This window comes from Montipora foliosa, chromosome 9 (genome assembly GCF_036669935.1).
Source record: "Montipora foliosa isolate CH-2021 chromosome 9, ASM3666993v2, whole genome shotgun sequence".
Taxonomy (NCBI): Eukaryota; Metazoa; Cnidaria; class Anthozoa; order Scleractinia; family Acroporidae; genus Montipora; species Montipora foliosa.
The window spans coordinates 25,153,561-25,178,781 of record NC_090877.1 but is presented as its reverse complement, the minus strand read 5'-3'; the positions used below and the strand labels follow the sequence as shown (position 1 = coordinate 25,178,781).

At 38.4% G+C, this 25,221-nt stretch overlaps 1 protein-coding gene across 1 annotated transcript in view; it reads left to right on the top strand.

The window, feature by feature from the left end:
• Positions 1-1,687: 1,687 nt before the first annotated feature.
• The window catches only part of LOC137969655 (SEC14-like protein 1), a 36,156-nt gene continuing 12,622 nt past the window's right edge, over positions 1,688-25,221 (top strand). Inside the window, exons 1-12 of the mRNA XM_068815987.1 lie at positions 1,688-1,884; positions 2,212-2,361; positions 2,585-2,716; positions 12,573-12,701; positions 14,563-14,782; positions 16,039-16,115; positions 18,813-18,848; positions 20,206-20,265; positions 21,866-21,995; positions 23,620-23,708; positions 24,559-24,629; positions 24,867-24,925. Coding sequence (XP_068672088.1) covers positions 1,822-1,884; positions 2,212-2,361; positions 2,585-2,716; positions 12,573-12,701; positions 14,563-14,782; positions 16,039-16,115; positions 18,813-18,848; positions 20,206-20,265; positions 21,866-21,995; positions 23,620-23,708; positions 24,559-24,629; positions 24,867-24,925 — 1,216 coding nt within the window. The 5' untranslated portion in view covers positions 1,688-1,821. The remainder of the gene's footprint in view (positions 1,885-2,211; positions 2,362-2,584; positions 2,717-12,572; positions 12,702-14,562; positions 14,783-16,038; positions 16,116-18,812; positions 18,849-20,205; positions 20,266-21,865; positions 21,996-23,619; positions 23,709-24,558; positions 24,630-24,866; positions 24,926-25,221) is intronic.

The following is a 25,221-nucleotide window of genomic DNA, read 5'->3' as shown; positions in this document are numbered from 1 at the left end:
GACGAGGTTGGTTAACAGCTGTAAGACACGTGTTTGGACGAGATGGAAGACTTTGAAGGAAGAGATTATGTATATATTGACTGAGTGGGCCGGACGAGAAAATATTTGGCCCGAGGTCATGGCGTACGGATGCGCTTGGTCCGTGCGCCATGACCGAGGGCCAAATATTATCCCGTCCGGCCCGACCTAAACTCAGTCAATAAGCATTTTATCACTCGCATTTTAGCTGCGTAATTCTTCTTTGTCATACTATAGAGTGAATACAATATGGTACGTTTTCTACGGTGCCCAGTATGGGACATGCGATGCAAAATATATTTTGTAACTACCACTGTCAGTTAATTATCTAGCACTGCTACTTATTATCTAGCACTGTCGCTTAATTATCTAGCACTGCTACTTACTATCTAGCACTGCCACTTACTATCTAGCAGTGCCACTTACTATCTAGCACTGCTACTTACTATCTACAGCACAAAAAAGCTAACCTTAGGCCTAATTAGGCCTAGATAATAAGTAGCAGTGCTAGATAAATAAGTGACAGTGCCAGATAATAGGTAGCAGTGCTAGATAATAAACTGACAGTGCTAGATAATAAGTAGCAGTGCTAGATAAATAAGTGACAGTGCCAGATAATAAGTGACAGTGCTAGATAATAAGTGACACTGCCAGATAAATAAGTGACAGTGCTACATAAGAAGAGTTTTTGGATTTGATGTCCCTTACAGGGCACCGTAGTTTTCACACCCCTATTTCATTGTTAAAGCTCTGAAAGCTGTACACTTCTGTTGGAGGTAATCAACCGACACTCAACAATTTAAAATACATGCAGTCGTAAACGCTCTGTTGTTGATAAGTATACAGTTCCCTCGTTAAACAACCTTGCCGTGTTTTGGAGTTAGAGCAGCTTATGCTTGCTTATTGACATTGTCCGACTTAATTAATTCAATTTTCAAGTCGCTTTTAATAGTTTCAATATATAAAGGGTAACGAAACATGTGTTAGCATTGTTTATGCACAAGCTGCAGGAGCCAGCGACAATTGTTCTGTAGTGGGGTATGACAGACAAATCCGACGATTGGGTAGGGCATTTGAACACCATTTTGGCCCGGGGAGGGGGGGGGGGAGGGGGGAAATTTGAACGATCCAATCTTTAAAAGTTAAAATGCCCGGGCTTTGCCCTGAGGATGGGGGGGGGAGGATGTTGAAGTTTCGAGTTGATCGGCGCATTATACCCTGATCTGCCAGGAAACTCGGATTGAATGCGTCAATATTTTGAAAGTCTGAAAAGTTTGAGCTCTTCATTTAGAGGAATCTTTAAGGATTGTTGCTTTCAAAGGAGTATTTGTTTTTGATGTCTGATATTACACTGTTTACCAAGTTACCGACTCGGAGTTACCAAGGCAAAAAGGACCAAAAAGGCTTAAAATTGGGATGAAGAGAAAGTTGAATTTCTTGTCAGGCCAATTCGTCGAGGTTTTCACATACAGAATCAATGCACTGTTGTTTTGTTTTGTTTTTGTTTTTTCCAACAAAAACAAAAGAGAACTTAAATAAAGATATCTTTGTGGCATTCTTTGGGGTATCAACATGGCAGCGGTGACGTCACGTAAAAACCAAAAATACGTCAAACTGAGCTTAATTAAGTGATGGCAGAGTATGCACTGGGTACGAATTTGGGCGGGACGTCATTCTAGGCACGTCGGTGTTACGAAAACACCGGTTGTGAAGTTGAAATCAAATTTCTGCTGTAAAGTTCCGACACATTTATTTTCTTAACTAGAATTTTCGCTCCTTTGTAACAGCAGGCAGCGGAGCAGGATGGTTCAAGAATATCAGTCACCCGTAAGGGTTTACAAATACCCATTCGAAATTGTTATGGCGGTAAGTCATCTCTTAGCTTTTCCGTTTATTCTTGGATATGTTTCTTAACACAATGCATCGATCTGCAGCTTATTTATTTGCAGAATAAGGAGAAAAATTTGGCCTGATAAAGATGAGATTTATTTGTACTGTTGGGAGAATATGTAAAAAATTGAGACACTGGCCTGGTAAAATAACGAAACTTTCGTCGGTCGTTGAAACTTGTTCTGACACAGTGACAGTGGTCGAATTGTGCAATCCTTGTTGGATGTGGTATCCTCGGCAATTGAGTTCCACTGTCTTTAACGGCATTACTGATATATTTTAATTTTTTTTTTTAATTTTCAGGCTTACGAGAAACGTTTTCCTACGTGCCCAATGATTCCCGTCTTCCTCGGAAGTGAAATCCTTTCGGAATACAACAGTGAAGACGGCGCGATTCACAAAATCGAGAGACGATGCAAACTTGATGTGGATGCTCCGTATTTATTGAAAAAGGTATTGCGTCTTGTGGTAAAGATTTTTTGCGGGCACTTGATAGTAAGTTAAGCTGTCAAAGCGTGTTGCTTGTCATATCGTAATAATTTTTTTAAAACTCGCTGGTTACTTGACAACCAGTCTTCATTTATCATTTAATCAAATATAGGGATTGAAATCTTTAAACATGGGTATTCTGGGTTTCAAAGGAAAGAATTTTGAAATTTTCTTGCCTCTTTCGTAGATAGTTGGCGTCGAGTACGTGTACTTCATTCAAATCAACTGCCTCAACAGACGCGATCGAACCCTGACAATCACCGCTTACAACGAGAGTTTTTCATCCAGGGTTGGAGTTAAGGAGCACTGCTATTACTCGGTGAGTAATATTGCTACGACATTTGCCAGAAGTTTCTATTTATAACGAGAATTTCGAAAAAAAAAACGATAAGCCTAATTTTCCGGCGTTAGTTTGTATTTGATGTGTTTTGAGGCAGTGCTCCTATGAATAAATTTGTAAGCACTAACATGCACGGCTGAAATAAACAAAACAAGTAATTAATTGAGTTAATTACGCTTGCGGCATTGTTTTGGTTCGAGTGTGAGATTCTCTTTGTTATTTTCACGGAAATGACGCATAAACCACAGACTTTCATTTACAAAAGTGTTTCATAGTTCCCTCCATACCTGTTTATTTTGAAATGACAGTAATAAATTATTCATGTCTTGAAATTATTATTTCTTTTTTCTTAATTAAATTGAGTGGCGGCAGGTGAGAAACTTGTGGGTGCCGTAAGTTTCTTACCTGTAGGGTATTCTTTGCAAGGCCCCAATAATAGTATCATACATCCATATATGGTGTCTATAAATTATATATGTATAGCTCATTTCGCCAGTTCTAAGCAAATCTTCATGTTGCCGAAATTTTGCAGTAATTTAGCTTAAAAATAGTTTCTATGTTGTTTCAGGGGCACCCAACGAGAATATAGTTCAAAACGACTTAAACATAGCATTGTTAAACGTATTTCAGTATTTAAACGGTAGATATACACATATTTTTATTCCCTAAAAATTTGTCATTTGTGCGGATTTCCTAGCTGGAAGTCTAGTGATGCGAAAATTATAGGGATCAAAACTATCCTTTTTGAAAATTTTAGGCAGAAAAAAGGCTTCTGAAAATCCTAGGTGAACTTTTTGGGTAAAAATCCATTAAAAATGGGCAATTATACCATTATTTTTATGGTCGAAAATCCTAGGACAGGCAGGCAAGCAAGAAATTTTGCAATAAATGTTCCAAAAAATTCTACATCTCAAATCCTCTTCCGAACAGATATTTTCCGAAATGTGACACTGGGTGCTTTTGGTACTGTTATGAGAAGCTTAAATTTCTATAACTACCGAGAAAGGGTTAAGTGATACGTTATGTACAAATACAAAGCCTAATTAATGTCGCAGTTTCCGCGGGTATTTATAGTTAAGACACACTATAATAACAAAACGCAAGAGACAATGTTGATGAAAAAGGGGGGGACACCGCTCCACGATCGGCGTGACAGACGACTTCCATAGCCTGACTGAAAGCCTGAACTTATCTCCTCGACGCACGAGGCGAACCGCGCCGGATCAGACAAGTTGTAGGCTGGTAAAAGCCAAATAATGATATAGAAGCCTAACTCTCCACGGCACTACGAACTAAACCTCCGGCCAGCATTGTGCTATAATGGAGTGTAGGCTTTTAAAATAGCTCAAGCCTCCTTATCTCCCCAGCACTATGAGCTGACTCCGCCGGCACGTGCTGGATCGGACAAGAACAAAGGCAGATAAAGAGCGTAAAATGGCATAGCATGAAAAACACCAAAGCTTGGGGAAGTCGTTGCGAGACTTAACCGCCACTGATACATGGGAAGCATGTATCCCCGTAAGCGCAAACTAAACAGTAACGAACTATGGTAACGAAATGACAGCCATACGCAGCGCAGCTGACAGTAAAACGTTGCGAGGCGTACGAATGTAAAGCTGGTAGCAATCCGATGACTAGCAACCTAAGACCTTAATTAACCAGTCCGGCAAGCCCGCTGCAGCTGCTGTAGATGCAGCGCCGATGCGAAAACTGTGCCCTTTAAGCGACTTGTATGGGAGACAGGTATATATATACCTGTATAGGAATTGGTTGGATTGCTGCTAACACAACGGGTGTGACGGTTGGCGAAGGATACGAGACTTGCCTTGTAGCCCCTTTTGCAGGAGAGGTTTTCCCTGAACAGGATCACTGTGGCCACAGGAAATGTGTAAATTACGAACCGCAGAGAGATACAATTTTATAGTACTATGCTTAACTGTTCTAGCGAGGTACAAGGCAAAACAAATAAGCGTTCCCTCAGAAGCTGGGAGTTGTTTGACATAAGTCAATTCATAAGGCGAAATTGGAGGAAGCGTTTTTCTTTGGAGCCGTACGTATGGTTCGTGGTCCGGGCTAGTCCCCTTCTCGCGTAAGTTTGGACTTCATCCCTTAGAGGGTCATGAGTGAAGGCGGGATGGTGCAAGGGGTTTTCTCGGCCTTGGGAGCTGCTGACCGGAAATGGGCGTCCTGAAAGCGTGAAAGGGCGTCAGCAATTTCGTTAGAAACCCTAGGGACGTGATGTGCTCAAATAAAGAAATTATGTTTCATGGATATTAGAATAAGGAACCTAAGAAGAATTTGGTAGCCGCCCTGCTTATGATCTGCTAGTGCTTAAGCAACTCAAGGGATCTTCGAGGATATGATGAAACGATAACCAGCACATAGGCAGTATAAGCATCCAACCACTTATGAAAATTGTCAATAATAGGCTTGCGTTTGCGAACCATTGACAGTGGTAAGGCAGAACCTGGGGTCGAGTCGTCCAGGCGGAGCTGGATTTCGGAAACCTGGGGCAGGCTTAAGGAATCGGGGAGCAACAGAGTAAAGTCTATGTGCTCACCACGCACAATTTTGTCCTCCAAATTTCTGACCAGAGGGCGATGGAGGCCCAGAGGAGTACCTGCTCCTTGTCTGTGAGATGCTGGAGTTGCTGTGTTGGGAGTAGCAGTGCCCAGAAAGGGCTCGACAGGGAGGTACGAGCAGCTGTTGAGTGCTTGCTCCACGGACAAATGAACGGTATCCTGTATGGCAGCCATTTGGGCTTCAGAGAATGCACCCGGTTTCTGGACGGGCGTCACGCTTTGTGGGGCTGACAACCCGAACTGAGTGAGGTCTACATCGTCCTCATCCAGGCCATCCACAGAACTAACGGACAAGGAATTGTCGCTCACGTCGTCGACTCCGTCAGCCCGCGCAGTAACAGTGTCGCGATCAGAACGGGAAGGTTATTTTCGACATGGATTTCTTCACCCAACCGGGGGGTGGCTGCTTGTTGGGCGAGGTTGTTTGACGGCTGCTTTCAAACGGGAAATCAGTTCGTCTTTGCTGCCAGTTAGCTACCTGAAGACGAAGGCAAAGAATTTCCGTCGACAGGTAAGTTAGATTTTCCCGACAATGATGGCAAGGTCAAGTAGCTTTCGAACTGCCACGCGGACGAGCCATAGATAATAAAATTCGTAAACAGTAAATGTACTCCTTACAGTTAACTATAGAGCTCACGGAGTGATACTTTGGACTTTACTAGACCTTTTATACGGAGACTAATGTCTAGGACTAAACCAATCGTGACTAACGTACCATCTAATACAAACAACTTCTGTAGCGCTCAATGCGACATGAATGGGGATAGTTGTTGGTTTTCGCCAATCCAGATAAAGGATATAACTGTAAGCAGACAGTATTAAAGACAAGGATAAAGGAACTCAGTTCGAATTGTCAGAATATAGGAATCCATTAATGTCTCGTTTGCATTGTGTAATGTTTACGAAATAACATGACATGTGGAGGATAGCTCTAACGAGTCATGCTCCATTAACTACGTTTCACATCACTGTTGTAAAGCTTTATTAGATAGGCTTTGTGTCCATAATAGAAATTGTTCCTCTTCTGGCTCATTTTCTGTTTGCCCATTTGGTTACTATATTATGTAATGCAGAGCTGTAACTGAAAGGAGAGCATTTTTCCGTTGTGTGGTGTGGACCCAGAGGCCTAAAGCTGAGCCTGATCATTCGCATGCAAGCATACTGAAAAATACGAATCCAGATTGTATAGCTATGAAAAATGTTAATTGTGTAATCTTTTCGAGACTTCATTTAAAATGAACGAGATGCTTCTGTGAAGCATACACTGGGTTGCCTGTGGTACGTGCTACAGAAAATCAGAAGGCACTGAATTGTGTGGTATTGAAATACAGCATTCCAGTCTCTGAAGAATAACAAATAAAAGAGAAGCGAGAAACATTGGCTTCTGGGCTGACATGTTGATAATTTTCAAGTTCCCTCACAACTTCGTTTTACCACAAGTGTGCCCTCTGAGCATCTGATGGCTTTATAATACTAAAGTTCACTGAAGTTAAGCCCTGCCGGGCGGGGTTAGTGTTTGGATGGGAGACCAAAATAATGTTACCCCTCTTAAAACAGAAGCATCGGACCGAAAATACTATTAACTCTAACAAATGCGAACTCAGCAAGGTACAGATCTTGTTAGCTTGCTTTATGCAAAACAAATATTGATGAAAAAGCAAATAACTATTGATACACAGTTTTCAGAAAGAGCAGAAGGAAGTTTCCCGGACGGTCGATCGAGAATAAAATATTTACGACATCAAAACAACATTAATTTTGAACCGTGAATATAGAATATAAAAAGTTACGATCAGCGACAAACATTTTGGGAGATTTTTGCTACGTTCAAGTAAATTGCAAAATCGAAAGTGACATGGCCGGAATTCAGCGGGCGCCGTGATTAAGTTACCGCTGTATGTTTACTCGCCAAACAGTGAAGCATCTGTGTCAAATGATGGCAAGATACCGGGTTTTTGTAAGTTTCTTTTTCTGTCAAGTGTTATAAAGTTTGACAATGAAATGAGCGAAGTCAAAACAAAGATCACAATCGCCCAACTCTTATTTATGCAAAGTCAAAATTTACTCTCCAAGACACGTACGACGTTATTTATCACCAGGTAATTCCATCATTTTGGAAATAGCAGCTACTTTATTATTCATCTGCGTCACAAGTTTTCACTGATTTTGGGGCTCATTTTGTTGAAACTCAAGCACGCTTCCAACAGGCCTGTGAACCCTTCCTGCTTACAGAGCAATACTAAAAAACTTCTCCCATATCACATTACAACCTTAAGCTCGAAAATTCAATACACAACATGATATTATAATTCACAAAGGCAGAAAATACCACAGAATCCTTTTCCAGCGAAAATTTTATTGAAACAAACAACATATTTGCTCTTTGAGGCGAAAACGTCTTCCTATTTCATTGCGTGCGTGAAGACAAGAAACTCAATTGTGTCAAATTACCATGTACTTCAGGTAAATACTGCTCACTTTGATTTCGTCTCGACGGGCGATAGGTTGTTGTCGAGGTCCAGTACTCGTCGCTTTTGAGAGTCATACCTAGTTTATCCAACTGACTTTCCATTATTGAGCTCCATAAGGGTATATTTTGTTTAAGGATCCACTAAAATGCCATTCGCGTTGCATGACTTTCGACGCCATTGCAGGCTAAGTTAATGATTCTACTGTGCCCACCAGAGAAATCTACGCAGTTCCACTACCCTCTCGATCCTAAGAAAATACGCCCAGAAGGCTCTATACACAAAGACACCACTTACCAGGGGAGTGACAGGCAAGACTTTTACCGACACGGAAAAAAAAAAAAAAAAAAAAAGAAAAAGAAAAAAAAGAAAACAAACAAACTAAACGAAGACCTCGACTGGGTTTGCCTTATAAGGCAACCCAGTAATTATCAGTTTAAATCAAACAATAATATGAAAGAAATACTGTGCAGTAGTTATGTACATGGTAACCAGTAAATGGTTTCAAATAATGAAATAAGAGGCTGTCGGGTCATGTCATCGTATATAAGAACCTGGGCCTGTTTGTTTGAAAGCTGATCAACTTAATCCAGGATTACCGTAAACTTTTGTTTCATGTTTTCAACTTTTTGGTGAAAGTTTCTTTTGCTTATTAAATGTGTTTGAAGATTGACTTCTTCCAATGTAAAGTTTTGCTGAATATCAATGTTGAACAGCACTTGGGAGTGGAGAAATAAACTCCTTGGTTAATTTTTAATCTGGGATTAGCGTTAATCGGCTTTTGAACAACTGGGCCCTGGGTTGTCTGAAAGAGCTAGAATAACATGGAGGCAAACTGATGAATGTACCCAAATTGTCTTGTTTTTTGATGAAGGTACTCTTCTTGATAATTATTTTGACTTATTAAGCAATAGACCACAAGTTTCCATGGCTTATCAGTTGATAAACCTCAAGGGATGCTGGAAGAACACGAGAAGGATTGTAAATCACTCGTCTGCGGCTCATGATTTACAAATTCTAAGAAACATAGAAACTTGTGGTCTATTGCTTTTATGTAATAATTCAGAAGACTTGCAAAATTTCCATGAGTTTACTTGCACAATAAACCATAGCTGATTGACCAATCAGAGTGAACTCATTGATTTGGTTATATAAAAGCTAAAAGTTTTGAAAGGGGACCCAATCAGAAATCAAAATAGTAGATGGCCTAGCCTGTCACAGCCTGTCTTAACATAGCATGCATTCTTTTTTGTACTTTTTTAAATGACAAAAGTTGTTACAGTAACTTGGGAGCAGCATCAAATGCAACAAACTGCTCAGAAAGATTCTCAAAAAGACTGTAAATTCAAAGTCTTCTACTAGTAACTAACGGTAACAGAGTAATAGAAGTAATGGGGTAACAAAGGTAAGAGGGTTACAAAATGTACACACTGTTGCAGAGGGCTAAATGGAACAGAGGTAAGATGGTTACAAGGTATGCATGCAGCGTTGTGGGGTTAACCAAAAGGTGGCCATCACTTCAGAAGTTTTTGTGCAGGCATAATGTTTGTGGCTTCGTAAAATCAGAAAATCGGGACTTATCTTTCTGGGTTACACCACGTACTTCCCACAACACCTGTCACCTGTGCTTAAAGAAACAGTGTGTTGATCTTGGTGCTTGGAATGTTGGAGTAACCCTTGGGTAGTGACCCAGCAGTAAGACCAGCATGGGCAACAGCTCTCGTCTGTTGCAATCTAGAGAAAGCAAATATCAATATTTGCACACTTAGTGAGGTTTTGGAGACCTGGTGCTGGAAATATGTATTCAAGAAGAGTTATAATACTCTAGAGTGGAGAAGAAGAGAAAGCAGCAGGCATTGACTTTGCAATTTCCACCAGGCCAGGTGCACAAGGTATCAGTCCAAAGTCAACCAGTAATAGGAAGGATTACGTTTTTGCAAACGTTGGCCGTGTAGCACTTATATTTCAACAGATTTAAACTGATTAGAGTGTAATGTGAAGTGCTAAGTTTCTACCCCATATGAACCATGTGAGCGTTAGCCCTACTGATGGACTAATGTCCTATAGATCGACTAATGTCATTGGGTACACAGTTGACAAAAAGGGTGACAACCTAACTTGTGTTAGTGAGTATGCTCCAAACTTGGAAAGACCACATGAAGAGAAGAAACACTGCAGCAATCTATGAAATTCTTAGTACTGTGGAAGCCCATTAATACGGTCATCAACGGGCCTAAACAAATTGGCCGTATTAACGGGGTGGCCACATTACCGGGATAGGATGAAATTCAGGACTAAAGGGCCGTAATGACATATATCGCATTTGCACTTTCAGAACAACTTTTCTGTTTAATAAACAACAGGAATGTACGTACAGTAATTGTATAAAATACTTGAAACTTTGCTCAGTAGGTAAAACACTTAAAATTGTTAAGTGTACTGTATGTTCTGAGCCTAAATCAAAGCAAAAACAGGCCCAGCTTACTATGCTTCTAAAAAACGGAAGCCGCTGTAATTACCTAACTGAAAGACTTTAGTATCAATGGTGTTTTTGATGAAAGTACAATGTCTAAAATCCCCTCACAATTTGCCTTTCTGGATGTTACAGTAGTGTCAAGATCATGCTTGTAATGAAAATAGGGAGGAGTGTAGCTGACAGTGCTTTGTAAATTAAATCGGCTGTTGGATTACTGTGGTAAATTACAAAGGTCAATGAAATTGACATTTCACAGGCGTTTTGATTTTTAAATTTAGTGCAAGTGGCCATATTAACGGGGTGAAATTATAGAGGATTCTACATTCTAACTGTTTGGGATTTAAAATTGTGGCTGTTGGGTGGGCATTAAAGGGTGACCGCATTAACGAGGGTTTTCTATAAGAGAATGTATGGCCTTTTGCCAGGCCAAAAAAAGTGGCCGCAATAACGAGGTGACTGTATTGTCAAGGTGGCTGTAAGGCGGGTTCCACTGTACCTGCATATCTGCAACTGAGAAGGACGCTCTTATAATAATAGGTGGCCTTAATGCTCATGTGAGTGCAGACTGGAATATTATGGCCAAGTGTCATTTAATGTGCTCTTAGAGTTCTGCACCAGATTTAAAATGGGTATAACCTAACTTAAAGACAGCTCATGCACTGTTCCGTTAGGATACATGGCACCATCCACATTTTAAGTACTGACAATGTCATTCAGGGTTAGGGTTACACATTTTAATTATTTCACCCAGTGGCACAGGTCAATTAAACAGAAGACAATCCAGAGACAATCCAGTAAACCAATCAAAACTCAAAGTAATTACAAATTGTACTGTGGCCGACACAAAGCGCAGGAAAATGTGCACGCGTGAGCCATGATTGGTTTTGTTTTCACTTCTGATTGGTTGAAAAAGTGGCACAAGATCTTTGAACCAATCACTGAGTGAAGTAATGCAAAACCAAAGTAATTCACTAATTACTTTCGAAACTCAATTGAAAACCACTCTAAACCAAGACAGATTTTCAAAATCATATATTCAACAAAATCATAGAATGATCTTTAGTTCTTGAATTCGAGTCTATAGTTCTTATTAAAAGTTGTATGTTACAAAAGCACAAGCAAGAAAAAGTGTTAATTTGTGGATAATAAAACAAGAAATTAATTACAAAGGCGACAGAGTAAAAAAGAAAACAATCATATCATTCAAGCGATAATGGTTCTTTACTTAATTTAAATTATTAATTGTCATTTTTTGGATTGGGATTGTGAAGAATGCTAGTGTTGGCAGGGTCCACATCACTTTATTAGTAGAGCACGTTTGTTCAGCTATTGAACCTGTGGACTGAAAGAAAAAAATCTTGTGAACTAAATTTTACAGTACTTGTAAATTAAGTTCTGAATTTTTTTGTTCAATTTGGACCAAAATTGTGACTGATTTGTGCTTCATTTCTTATTAATGTCGTTCATTTAAAAGTTGTTGCAAATTTCTGTTTGATATTTTTGCTTTTCATGAGCACTTTAGTATGTTGTGTTTAACTTTCCTGTGTCACCGTGTTTGGTTTTAAAATTAATTTAGCTATGTGTATGTTACATGTATCTCATTTCCTCATCAAGTCAGTATGATTATTATTATATTTAAAATTGAATTCATAATGATTATACTCCTTTATGATTATTTTTGTTTATGGCAATCTCAGGTCAAGATCTGAAGAATGGAGCTTTTGTTTTAACCTACAGTAGCCATTGGCTTCCAAGCTGGTTACCACGGTGACCATATTAAAGATAAATGCAGCATTAAACAAAAATATATTATCTTATTGTATCAATCACTAAATTAAATACTGTATACACACATTACATGTACTTTAAGATAAATATGATTACATGTAGTATTATTATAATATTATTATAATTATATAGACATGCTTATGTTACTGAAAAGATAAGTAATATTGCACTATTCAAAAATTAAAATTGAGTTATTTAATTGTTTAGAGTAAGTAAGAGGAGCTGTTTGTATTAATTTTTAAAGGAATTATAAGGTAATTGTTTTAGGTTGATAGAAACTGATCCCCAGATTTTTGATACTGAGAACTGAAATGTTGATTGACCATATCTAGTTGTTGTACACACTGTACTTATCCTGGTAGAAGTTACCAGTTAGCGTTAATATTGTAAATTACAGTTACTGTGACAGTAATGGCTTTCATGAATCAGTCCAGGAGACCTAAAAGATTATTTATTGAGAATTTTAAATGGCATTGCAATGAAAATATACAGTACATATGTTTGAAAAATTCTGTTATTAGGTTCATCCTGACAACCCAGAGTGGACGTGTTTTGAGCAGGATGCAAGTTTAGACATCAAGTCTTTTTTTGGTTTTGAAGCAACTGTTGAGAAGGTGGCCATTAAACTTTATCTTCAAAACATCAAAAAGGTGATAACTTTAAAGTACAGGATTGTGTATTGTTAGAGCATCTTTTTTATATGGGTGCCAGCTGGTGACTAGATAAAACATTTTGGTCAACAGATGGCAAATTGTGGTTGCCAAATATTTTCGCCTTTCTTTTTGCCTGAAAAATTCATGTTTTGCACATTTTTATGGATACCAGAAAGCAACGACCAGAGGATCTTGTGTATGTGTCAAGCATTTATGTTTTCAGCTTTCATTTTAATTAGCTACCTTTTGGAGAGAAAATGTATCTGATCTCAAATACAAAATAATATAGAAATCCATTTACCCCTTACTTAGTTGAAAATTTCAAAACCTTATTTTCTTCCACAACAGCCGTGGAAACACAAGTCACGATCTGTCGCACTCAAGCTGCCATGTTGTTTGCACCAGGCTACAACCGTGCTACATCCCTTGCAACAATTCCTTGAATCTCTTTACTGAGTCATTTTCTTGCCCAAATTTTAAGTAGTATTTTAAGGAACCTGGTGGCTTGCAACGTTAGCCATGTTAATCACCTTTTTTTTCCCCCTAATTTCACTCTATTGTTATCACTTCTATCTCACTATAATTATTATATTCTCTGAATTTTTACTTCATTTACCTTTTTGCCTGATGAAGACCACAGTTCTAGTAGTCGAAAGCTTGCAATTTTTGATATTTTTAGCCAGAGAACATTCATTCAAGTTTTTATCATGACTCATCCTGGCTGCGCTCCTTCAATTTTTTCATTATGGAAGTAGTTAATGGGAAAACTAAGACACCTGGCTCTGAGCTTTATTGTCAAACAGTTTCTCTGGACATAAAAGTTAGCAATAGCAATGCAAATAAATGTAGCAGTGCCATAGTACCTCAGTCACCCACTGGTGACCAGTTGTGAAATTCTGGACGCCAGTACTCAATATTTAGGTGCATTGGCAACCAGGAAGGTGCAATTTCAGACCCTGATCTGGCAGTTCTGCCAAGAGCTGGCTTTTGAATAATAAACCCATTGTAAGCAATGGGAAATGGGATTGGGTTGCTGTTCTGTAATACAAAAGTGTTACATTCCCTAAACTGCAGACACCCTTAAAAGTACAGTTCGTTGTTTGCTTAGGTCTTGTTTGTACAGATTCAGCATGTCATATGAGCAGGATAAAAATTTGATAATTATTTAACCCACTTACTCCTGAAACACCCCCCCCCCCCCCCCCCCTTCCCTATTGACAAGAAAGATCGTCTGGCATTAGACAGCGTTAAATCTATTAAGTCTCCCTCCAAGGAGTCATTGGGTTTTCAATTTGGAGTGGCTTATTTAATTTGGTCTTGGTCTACCCTGTTAATCCCTCCTATTTCAGTCAGAAAGAATGGCTGTACTTGGCTGGCTTTGATTCATTTGCCATACCTTAATATGAGCTAAACACAAGTGAAAGGGAGAATGGAAGGAGAAAAATTTGGTGGTCTGACAGGCTCAACTGGATAAAAGACCCACTATGTTAATGCAGTTCAAAGCATGGCAAAATCAACATGTTTGAGGTGTCAAATTTCCATGCAGCTGCTTAGGTTGTTGTTGAAGAAGAGGAAGCTTATCAATTTTTCTGGAAAATTGCTTGTTTTCTCCAGTGTGCTCTTGGCCAATAATTGTTTAATTACATACACAGTGACTGGTTTACCCATCCATGCATTTACACAGTTTTTGATTTGTAACACGGTTACCTTTTAGAGTTTCATTTTGCAGTCTCCTGTGGGAGATGTTTTTGTTTTCCTCTTTGCTGTTTTTTCAAATTTTGGTTATCGTGTGAATTAAGTGCAGCATCTGTAATATTCCCTAATGTCTGTTTGGTTATTCACTGTGTTGTTTTGGCAGGGTAAAGAAGTAATTCAGTACTACATTGATGAGCTCACAAGGGAGGGGATAACATACATTGCACCATTTGAGAATTCTTCAGGTCGACCAAGAACAAAGAGTGCATCAGAAAGTTTGGCCAATGGTGCTGATCAAAAAGATTCTGATGGTGTAGATGCCCTTACAATTGCAAGCTCTGCTGTGGAAGCTGCTGCTTCACTCCCACTGGCTTCCAGATCAGGTCAGCCTGTGTTTTGTTCATATTTTTACAGTTGATGTCACAGTGCAAGGGACCATATTATTTGATATCCCCTACCTACCCATGCATGTAGTTTTAGTTTTGTGAAGTGTTGGGAGCAGAATTGCTACAGTACTTGTGAGCACTCAATTTGATTAAAGTTGACCCTGGTTCAATCTTGGAAGTGAAATATATGTATGCGTGGAGTCCATGAGGTTTTGGAACTCTACTTTTCTCCTTCAAAACGACCAGTGCATGATTGTAATTCAATTACTTGATTTATAGAAGGTTGTTTAAAGACCAAAGGTAATCACATTTTCCTATTTGTATAGTACTACATCTAGTTGTGTTTTTTCTGTAAGTTCCCTTTAATAAAAAATGGTTTTTACTTCTTTCATGAAATGCAAATGCTTTGATTACCTAGTTTAGCTGACTGAAAGCTACAGCACTGTCTGCTTGACCTCAGTGTTTGCTTTTCTGCGCAATTTGAATTATTTCTGTGCAAGAACTATTTTTGAAGAGTGCCGTACTTTCGTCTCCTCTGTACTGGCTCAGTAAAATAAGTAATGACAAAATTTATTTTGCAAAATACATGTATGTATTCCAAACCAACCAACATGAACTTCATGTTACATGTATTGTGAAAGGTGAAGGCTCCATCTCCTTAGAATGGATGATTATTTATATTATTGTTATAGTAATTAGTAAATTGATTAAGGTTAGAAAGGGAAGATTTAGAGTTAGTTTCGTTTAGGGCATGTTCTTCTGTTCAAGAGACTTTTTGTTGTGTTACTGACATTTGTGACCTCTCACAGGAAAATGTACACTAACGACTTTCCATTTATGACTGAAATAAAGGAACCCGTGAGGGAGCCGTGTGAAAAACCTGTTTCCCAGAAAGTCGTTAGTGTACGTTTTCCCGTGAGAGGTCACAATTTTTGGGGTTCAAGAGGGTACCGAAAAACTACGGTACTCAGGAATAACATAACTTTTCAAGATGTCCTTTCTTTAATCCATTTTTTTTTTTTGCATCTTGAATAAACTTATTGTCATGGTCATTGTCATTGTAAGTTGATCCTAGTGGACTTTTAACTTGGGTGAAGCTTTTTGGCAAGACGGTTGTTGTATCTCCTGTACCTACAGGTGGTGTACAGTAAGGATTAAAAGCCGTTTGAAACTGTGGATTTTTTGTGTTATTTTGTATGTTGTCTATTGGAATGGTTCAGAAATGTAACTGTAATCAACATCTTCTTTTTCAGATTATAAGCTTGATGATGAATATATCCATAAATTTCTAGGAAAGCTAAGTCCCAAAGAAGAAAACAAACTTATCCAGGTAAAGCATGAAGCAATTTTCATTGAACTTCAAGCCCTCTGTTCTTTTGAAAATCATCCTTGTCTCTCTGACAAATAAAAACATGTTCCTGGGCTAGCCCTTTTACACTTAAAGGAGTGCAGTATACTTGACATTGTGACATCACTTAGCAGGTGGGCTTAAAACGATCATTGAAATAATATTAATTGTTCACCAAAGTAGAGGTGAATAGTGGTGGATATTTACTGAGCTGCTTCGCCACTCGGTAAATACTGGAATCCACCAATTTCATTGACACTGAGGTAAATAATAATATTGTTTTAGTATAAGCCACACAAGTTGAATAATCAGCCTTGCTTACAATGTATCAGTAAAATTTGCTCCTTTCTAACTAAAGCGAAACAGGAAGCCATTTTGTTTTTCTCTGTTTGCTCAGAGGTGAATAGTACTTGCTATTCACCTCTGAGCTGGGCAATCGATGCGTGGAAAGCACTACAGTCAACTTCATTAATGCGGACACCCTCTGGACCATGGTTTAGTGTTTGTAATAGCGAGAGTCCATAATTGGGGCTTGTACAGTGTAACAAAAAATTTCTTGATACATGAGAGGATTAACATTCATATATTGCATAATATTGTCTCATGACCACTTGCAGTGCAGTCTTCTCGTATAACTTTATTTACAGACAAAACAAATCGTAACAGAACAGCGCTTGCATCTCCATTCCATTCACTAACAGTTTCTGAACAGTTCGCAGTACAGTACCGTAACAGTCCAAATTCAAACTACTGCCTGGCTCCTGGTTTCGCTAGCCCCTAGGTTATTTCAGGGGGCCAGCTCCATTCCTAAAAGGAAGGAAAAGCATGTAAGGACCTAGAATTTAGGAACCTGTTAGCTAAGGCTAAACGTTCATTTTAGACCCCCTTTAATACATGAGAACCAAGTTAGCCAAAAAAATTAAACAGGTTCTTATATTTTAGAAAATTACCTTCAGTTGAAATTTCAGGTGTCTGGAACAAATTTTAAACTGTACAGATCTTGTTCAAAACTTATTTTTCTTGGTTATGATTGAAATGTAAACTACACGTAAGGTATCAGCGTCCTCATCAGAGGAAATCAGTCATACCGTATAAGTATCATAGAGTACAATGTAGATATCTTTTGTGGAAATAAGAACCAATTTAAGAACTTAGCTATAAACTGCTGTGAATACCATTTTTATAAGAACCTATTTAGCCTAACTTGGAAGAATCTAGGTTCTTATATGTGGGTGTTTACTGTACCACAAAAAGAATGGTACGGTACTGGAAAATCCACCTTGCTATGTACAACAGCAATTGGAACATTCACTTTCATGACATCGGCATTCCTTGTTCTTTTAACAATCCTATTCCTTGTCCTTACAAGGGAAGGAAGAAGGACTACCTGGCGAGGGGAAGAGGAAAGAAGTCTGAAAGAACCCTGGGAATGTGGTTGAAAATGCAAATCAAGCCAAAGTGAAAAAAGTGTAGAGAAAAAGAGGAGGGAATATATTATAAATTTATAATTCTGCCTAAAGGTTGAAAGGTGCTTGCCGAAGTCCATTATAACGAGAGTTGAAACAGTGAAATTTTGTTGTTGGGGCAGAGATGGTGTCCGTAAGTTCATAATGATGGGAGTTGTTTCAATCAACCCTCTATAAATTTTGCTAGGGATTTAGCAGCTCTCCATATTACTATAGCTTGGTCGTCTGTCATAGCAAGGTGTTTGCAAGGCAAGAGTTGACTGTATTCACTTGTGTACCAGTATAGCACAACAGTCTTTTCTTCGGTGGCCTGAGATACTCTGGATTAGACTAGATTTTTTTTGAAGGTCTTGTATAAGTTGCCGGCTTGCGGACGCAAAAAGAAGTTCTTGTGCGTGCATTATTTTTGGGCTGTACTGTACCAGACCTGCACCATTGGCAGAAAAAAATAATAGTATTCTTTTAATTAAAAAAAAAAAACAAAAGCTATGAGCTGGAGTATTATCATCCTAAAGATTATTTTACACCCTGTATAGTTAAAATTCTGATTGCATCCACACAAGACTTTTTCTTCTGTTTTTACCTCACATTCACATGAAAACGGCGTTTTCAGTCACCAAAAACAAAGGTTTTCAAAAATGCTGTCCAGAGTGTCGAGTTTTTAGAACAATCTGAGGTTTATGGTATTCGTATGGACGGGTAAAAACGGAGGATTTTTAATACAGGCTTGTGATACCATAGAGGGTGCAAGGTAGAGTAAGTGGAGGTCAGCGTTTTTGAATCATTTTCATGTATTCATGTGGATGGCCATATTGAAACGTCTACATGTAGACATGCTGTAGATTTTTTCATATACAGAGAAAAAATTTCTGTTTTCAAAAATACCTGGATACATGTTGAGCAGGCATCAGTTACTCTTGGCAACTCACTATTGGGCTGTCTCATTAAATTTTGTTTTATGAGAAGGACTACCAATTCCTGACGAAATTTGTTGTGAAAACAAATGCCGGAAATAGCTGGACTGTTTTTTGCTCACTCTTTGTTTTTGATTAATTAATGCCTGTGTGAGTCATGTCTTTTAGTCACTTGGCATTTAATTAGCTTGATGGTTCATTTTCTTTACTGCATTCAAAGGTAACGAGACTGCAAAAACTTGAGTAACTGCAATGAAAATATTATTAGAATTTTTATTCTCTCCATTGTTTTTTTCTAGTTGCGCAAAAAACTGAGTTCTACACATCAGGGCAAGGTGCTTACTTTTTCACTTCTATTAGCAATGTTGTATGTATTATTATTCTAGTTGCAGAATTTGCAAATGCCATGTGGAGGATTACTCATTGCCACAATACGCTGTAGTTGTTGTGTTGTAAACATTTATATTGGCATTATTTAAGCATTAATTTAATAGTGAAAAGAAGTCACTTTCTCTCTTACATAATTATTTTAAAGAAATAAATTAAACATTGGGGGTAGTTTTTGTGTAATTTGTACTCTCTATTAGGGATACACTGCTGAAGCAGACAGCAGATGTTTTTTTTTTTAAAACACTTGGTAGAAAGCACTTGTAAATAGTACACCTATATTGGGCTTTTTGACTGTTAACATTATGACCCGCACATGGGTAATAAGGATGCAAAAGGATTCTCCTGGTCTTTTGATAAAGATTTCATTTCAGTTCTGTGGTCAAAATTTAATACTGTAACAGTGTAGACATTTGCATTATTTCTCAAGCAGGCAGATGTCAGCCAAAAACTTTACCTCCTTTTTTGAATGCTGAAAGCATGAGACAGGTTGAGGACAAAACAAGGAGTACCACTCCATGACATACCCAAATGGATTACCCCTAAAAGTACGGAGGGTCTAATTTGCAGGTCGCAGGTCGCGGGTTGCAGGTCATTGTTTCACCAATACAGAAAGTATCCTAAACATTCTTAAAAGCTAACGTTAGGCCTAATTAGGCCTAAACAAAAGTTTTTTGGCCTAAGGTTAGCTTTTATGAATGTTTAGGATACGTTCTGTATTGGTGAAACAATGACCTGCAACCTGCGACCTGCGAACTGTGACCTGCAAATTAGACCTGCCACTAAAAGTAGATGAGAAGTAAAAAGAAAATCAAGTTGAAGTTCCAAGCAAAGGCTGCCCTATTCATGAAGTAAAATTTTCAATCATTATAAGACCTTTGTCTGATGCTTAACAAAGCCCATTAATTTTACCCTACTATTCTGGGTAGTGGCGAGTGGATAATCTATTTTCAAAATGGTGGCCAGCTGCTATAAGACCTGCACCAGTGGTCTATGGAAGCTTGAACTCATTGAAGGTACAGGTGTATGTACAGTTTAAAGGCATTTTTGACTATGGGTACTCCATGTTTTGTCCTCAACCTAAAGGGCAAGGTTACTGCTGTTCATAACATCTTTGCAATCTTTACAATGACTGTCTAGGAGATGGTTTTGTTTTTATTCAGTTTGCATTTCATAACAATTCTCTGCAATGTATGGTTACAAAGATAGTATTATCTTGTTCTAAATAGATGCAAATAAAGCTGTATTCCAAGAGGAATAATGAATGCAGAGTGAATGCCAAATTTGTTTGTCTTCCCTTTATAGATGCCAAATGATGCTCATCTTTTGCGATTTCTTCGGGCTCGTGACTTTCATCTAGACAAGGTATTTCTTTCAGTGTTCTCTTACTGTTAACAGTATTATAATAATAATTATTAATGGTATAGCATCCAATGATTATGGATAAGGCCATAGTAGATCAGCTCTTAGTAAAAAGAATTGTTGTATGGTCACTCACAGTACATCTACATCAACTTTGTTCATAGCATTTTCTTATTTTTCCAAAGTATTACTTATTCCTTAAGGTTAAGTACCGTAAACACCCGCAGATAAGCTGCACCTTTTTCCCAAAAATCATCACTAGAAATCAGGGGTGCACAAGGCTGCTGCCTAACGGTCACCCGGTCACCTGGGGCACCTTATTTGCAAGTCCGGGTGACCAAATTTCTGAACAAGTAGCCCGAACGGGTGCCTTACTTGATTCATCCTCATTTTCTTGTAAATTTAATCCCATCTGGAATTAATTAATTCTGGGCTCTTGAATAAATGACTCAGGCTACTAACTTTTAATGTTGGAAGCCCGAAGGGTTCCTGGAAAATTTTCTTAGGCATCAGCCTTTGGTGCAGCTTACATGTATCTGTGGGAACATTTGAAAAAGGCTGCTTCTGGTGTCCAGTTTTTCATCTTCACATCCAATCTAATGCCTGGTTACTAAGCTACTAACGTTCCGCTCACGTTCTTGTTGTAATGCAAAAATATATGGAAAAACTTTGTTAAATGAAGAAATTCCTGTCAACGAATACCAGAAAAAGATCAATCATGTATCAAAGTTGGTAGAAATGATGTTCATTACATGTATATTAAAGTGCTACAATTCAGGGCTCGAAATTGCGACTAATGTAACAGTCGCATTTGTGACTAAATTTTTCCCTTTGCGACTAAAATATCTGGAGAGGTCGCAAATTTGCGACTTGTTGTCACCTTCGCTGTTTCGAAACAAGGGTTAGCAGTTGCCACTTTGCTGCTACTTTTGCTAAAATAAATAAAGAAATGACAAAGTTATTTTGTTTCTCGCTGTGACTTTTCTCTGAAGATAGCGTAATTGTAGAGTAATTTAGCTGCGATGTTATGTGCACAGCTCCATTTCTTCGATCATTCGCCATTTTCAGCGGTTTCTTTACACACAAGTATTGCAGGCTCATATTTTTTTGCTAAACCGCTGACAACACAAGGCAGCGTGGCGATTTTGCGGCCAAAAAATTTGCGAAATTGCAACTAAATTTCCGTATCTTGTCGCAAAATGCGACTGGATTTTTTTGTTAATTTCGAGCCCTGCAATTGTGGGTAGGACTTTGAAGTATTTTCCATTTCAACGTTAATGGTGAGTTAAATTTATGAACAGTGGATAAAGAAGACTTCTGAAGACTCGACTTTGGATTTCTTTTGATTTCTTTAGAAAAACTTTTTTTCCAAAATTTGAGCTGCTAAGGGTGCAGCTCATCTGCGGGTGTTTACGGTACTTAAATAAAAAAATGTAGGAGAGTGAGGAGCACCACACCTGTGTGATGTACTGTATTCAAAAATGTCAAGTGGCATTTGGAGTCTACAGTTAATGACTAACAATTTAGGAGCTTGACTGGACGCGTTAGAGCAGAAAATAGTTTGGAGGACACATTTTGGAAACTTATCCTGTTTGTGTTACAGGTGTATGAAATGCTCTGTGAGTCCCTAGCCTGGAGACGGCACCACAACATAGACAATATACGGGAAATCTGGAAACCTCCTGAACCCCTGCTTAGCTATTACTGTGGAGGCTGGCATAACACTGACAAAGGTATCAAAGTTAGATTTTTATAGGTCACTATCATGCTGGTATTGTGTTGTCCAACTTGATGAAATGTGACTTTCAGAAAAAATGCAACACGATAAAAAGTCAAGCACAAAAGGTCTCACACCTGAGAAAGTAATTTTTTGTCAAACTGAAGAGGAAATTTCTGCAATTTAATTTTATAACGCATACAGTATTGTATTTGAAGTATGCATTTTCCATTGTAATTAATTATTGTTATGTTAGACTGCCAGGAGAAAAACAAAAATGGCAGCTGTAAGAAGAGTAGGGAAATGGGAGAAGTAAAACTTGGTAGTTGAAGCTTTAAAGGAAATGGGTGTTTGCAATCTATTCACACTAAGGTACAGTACTTGCATTGCAGTGTTAACAAGTGATATCCTCTCCTGCTAGCACAGGTCTCTTTTCTTTTGTGTTTGCTGTGCTAATGAGTGCGTGAAAAGAGACAATACTCACTGTGTTGAGCATGTGCAGGAGTTACTTAGCGACCAAATCCTCACATGATACTTCTTGTTGGGTGGACTCACTTAACAACAGCAGAATTACTGTAAAGAAGTGTGTGGGACACAGTAAGCAGTCAAGTCACAGTCAGCAAATGCACTATGTATCATGGGGCATGCATGTTCAACAAGGTGTTGGATGGCGGTTGGATCAAAGTGAGTTTCAACTCATTATGGAGGTTTCTTTTTCCATACTCCTCAGCCCAACAAACACAAAAAGAAAAGAGACCTCTACTAGCAGGGAACTGATATCCAGAATAAAACCTCCCAAAATTCCTTGCTTCTGTGCTGCTCCTGTTATTAAGGGCCTTTAGTATAAATGCACAGGTGATTATACAAAATCGTGCACTCTCATTGGCTCGCTATCTCGGATTATCAGCCGATAATCACCTCAACGGACAAAATAGCTGCCAGTAGTTGTTTTGCCACTGTAAGTGAAGATGATTTTGCGTTGAAATGTTTCTTTTCTCTCTTTTTTGAAATAAGCACCTGTGTATTTAATTACTAAAACAATTATTCGCCTCAGGCTCAGTGATTATCGGTGAATATTCACCTCGACTTCGTCTCGGTGAATATTCACCGATAATCACTTCATCTTCGGCGAATAATTGTTAAATATTCACCCAAAAGTCATCGTGTTTCGTTGTTTGTATTTTTAGGTGCTATATTGTAAAAATGATGCACCCTAGTTAGACTTTTTCCTGTACATGTGTGGGTCTGTTTGCATTGCTAGGGTTACTTGTAGTATGTCACACTGCAAGTTACATTCTGGTAGTTTATTCTGTTACAATCTAAAACCTGCAGGGCCCATTTTAAAGACATGACTATGCATCCCCTGATTGCTTGTACATTCATGCCTTGAGAAGTTTTAGGTAACGCAAAATTTGAAGTGTGTCTTAGATGAATATTGCACTCTTTAATGAAATTATCTGTAAAAAGATGTTTCAGCTAGTAGTCGTACTTGAACTTCCCTTTGACGTGCTTTACCGATACTTGCGCTTGTCTAAGGACATTCAGTGTAAATAATTTTTTCACTCTCACTTGAGGAGGAAAACATCCATTGAAACATACTTTTATCAGTTAATATGCATTTTGCTACTGTTCTCTTTCAGAGGGAAGACCATTGTATATTTTACGTTTGGGATCAATGGATGTCAAGGGGTTGTTAAAAGCCGTTGGTGAGGATGGCTTTCTGAAACATGTAAGTGACATGGTTTACACCACTCACTGGCCAGTTACCCATTGTGCTCTCACTGTGGGCCTGCAAAATTCCAACTCAGGGGTCAGAACAATTAAAAGCTACTCATAACACTTTCTAGATTGCTTCAGAAAACAATCGATGCACACACAAGGAACCTTAAACCCACCTTATTAAACGATAATAATATCACATTTCAAGGCAAAGAAAGTAAAGGAGTTGAGTAGCTGCATGATTTTGCAATCCAGCGTCATAAAGCTGGAAATGCGAAAATGTGACAAAAGGACAAAGTTACTGCAGCAATGTTTAACACGCAGAACATGTCCTTTGTTTATCAGATGCAGTAATATTACAAAAAAACAATAGCACTAGAAAGATTTTAAGGACTTTTGAAAAACCCAGACAGCCCAAGACTATTCTAATATGTGACATTTGTGATAAAAAGGTACATGTAGGTTCAGTGGACAAATTGCCATAGAAAGTGAAATAGGAGTTAAATTTTAATATTAACTTTGTATTCTTGTTAACTCAAGTAATTCCATCTTTACTGTTTCTTATTACCTTCTGGCATTTCTTTGTGGGATTCAGTTAAGGAGGGAACAGTGTAGTTGAAGTTGGATTGCTTTAGGTGACAAGAATCTGAATTTGGATATTCTTGTACTGAGAGCTCTCTTGCTTCATTAACTGTTACAGTAATGACATTTTGCATAGAAATTATTTCTTTTCTTTCCCACATTTCCAATTTCATTTATGGGTTTTGGCTAATCTTCTATCATGCTAGTCCAAAACTTTCTTTTTCAATCAACTAATGACAGTATCCAATAACAATATTTATTTACCAATTCGTTTTAAGGTTGTTTCCATAAATGAGGAAGGACTTAAAATGACAGAGGAATTGACAAAAAAGACGGGTCATCCCATAAGGTAAGCATCAATGCGTTATTTCGTTTATCCTCATCCCTTTTCTAGTTCACAATACATACATGTAGCTTTCCTTTTCATTTGGTGCTATTTCTATAAAAATAAGTTCCATTTATACCCATTCACACCTCCCCTTTAACACTTGAATTGTCTAAGGTTTGTCCTGCTATTCCCACCGCTACTGAGAACTTTGTTTGCAGATTGCGATTTAAGTAACTCACGCATTTTCTTTTATTGCAGCTCTTGGACCTGCCTGTGTGATCTGGAGGGATTAAGCATGAGGCATCTATGGAGACCTGGTAAGTCTTCTCCACTGCAGAAGTCGAAAATTCACCGAGAAAGGCGATCCTGAAATCCATAATAAAGCTTTCTCAACATGATCGGTGCAAGAAACCAGACCAAAGGAATTTGAAGCATTTGAATCTATTCGATTCTACTAATCAGTGCAATGCGATTGTTGGGAACTGCCTGGAGGGGCTGGGAACTGCCAACGGTCGCGTTTCACTGATTGGCTAATTCGAATAGACTCAAATGCTTCGAATTCCTTTGGTCTGGTTTCTTGCACCGATCATATTGAGAAAGCTTTATGGATTTC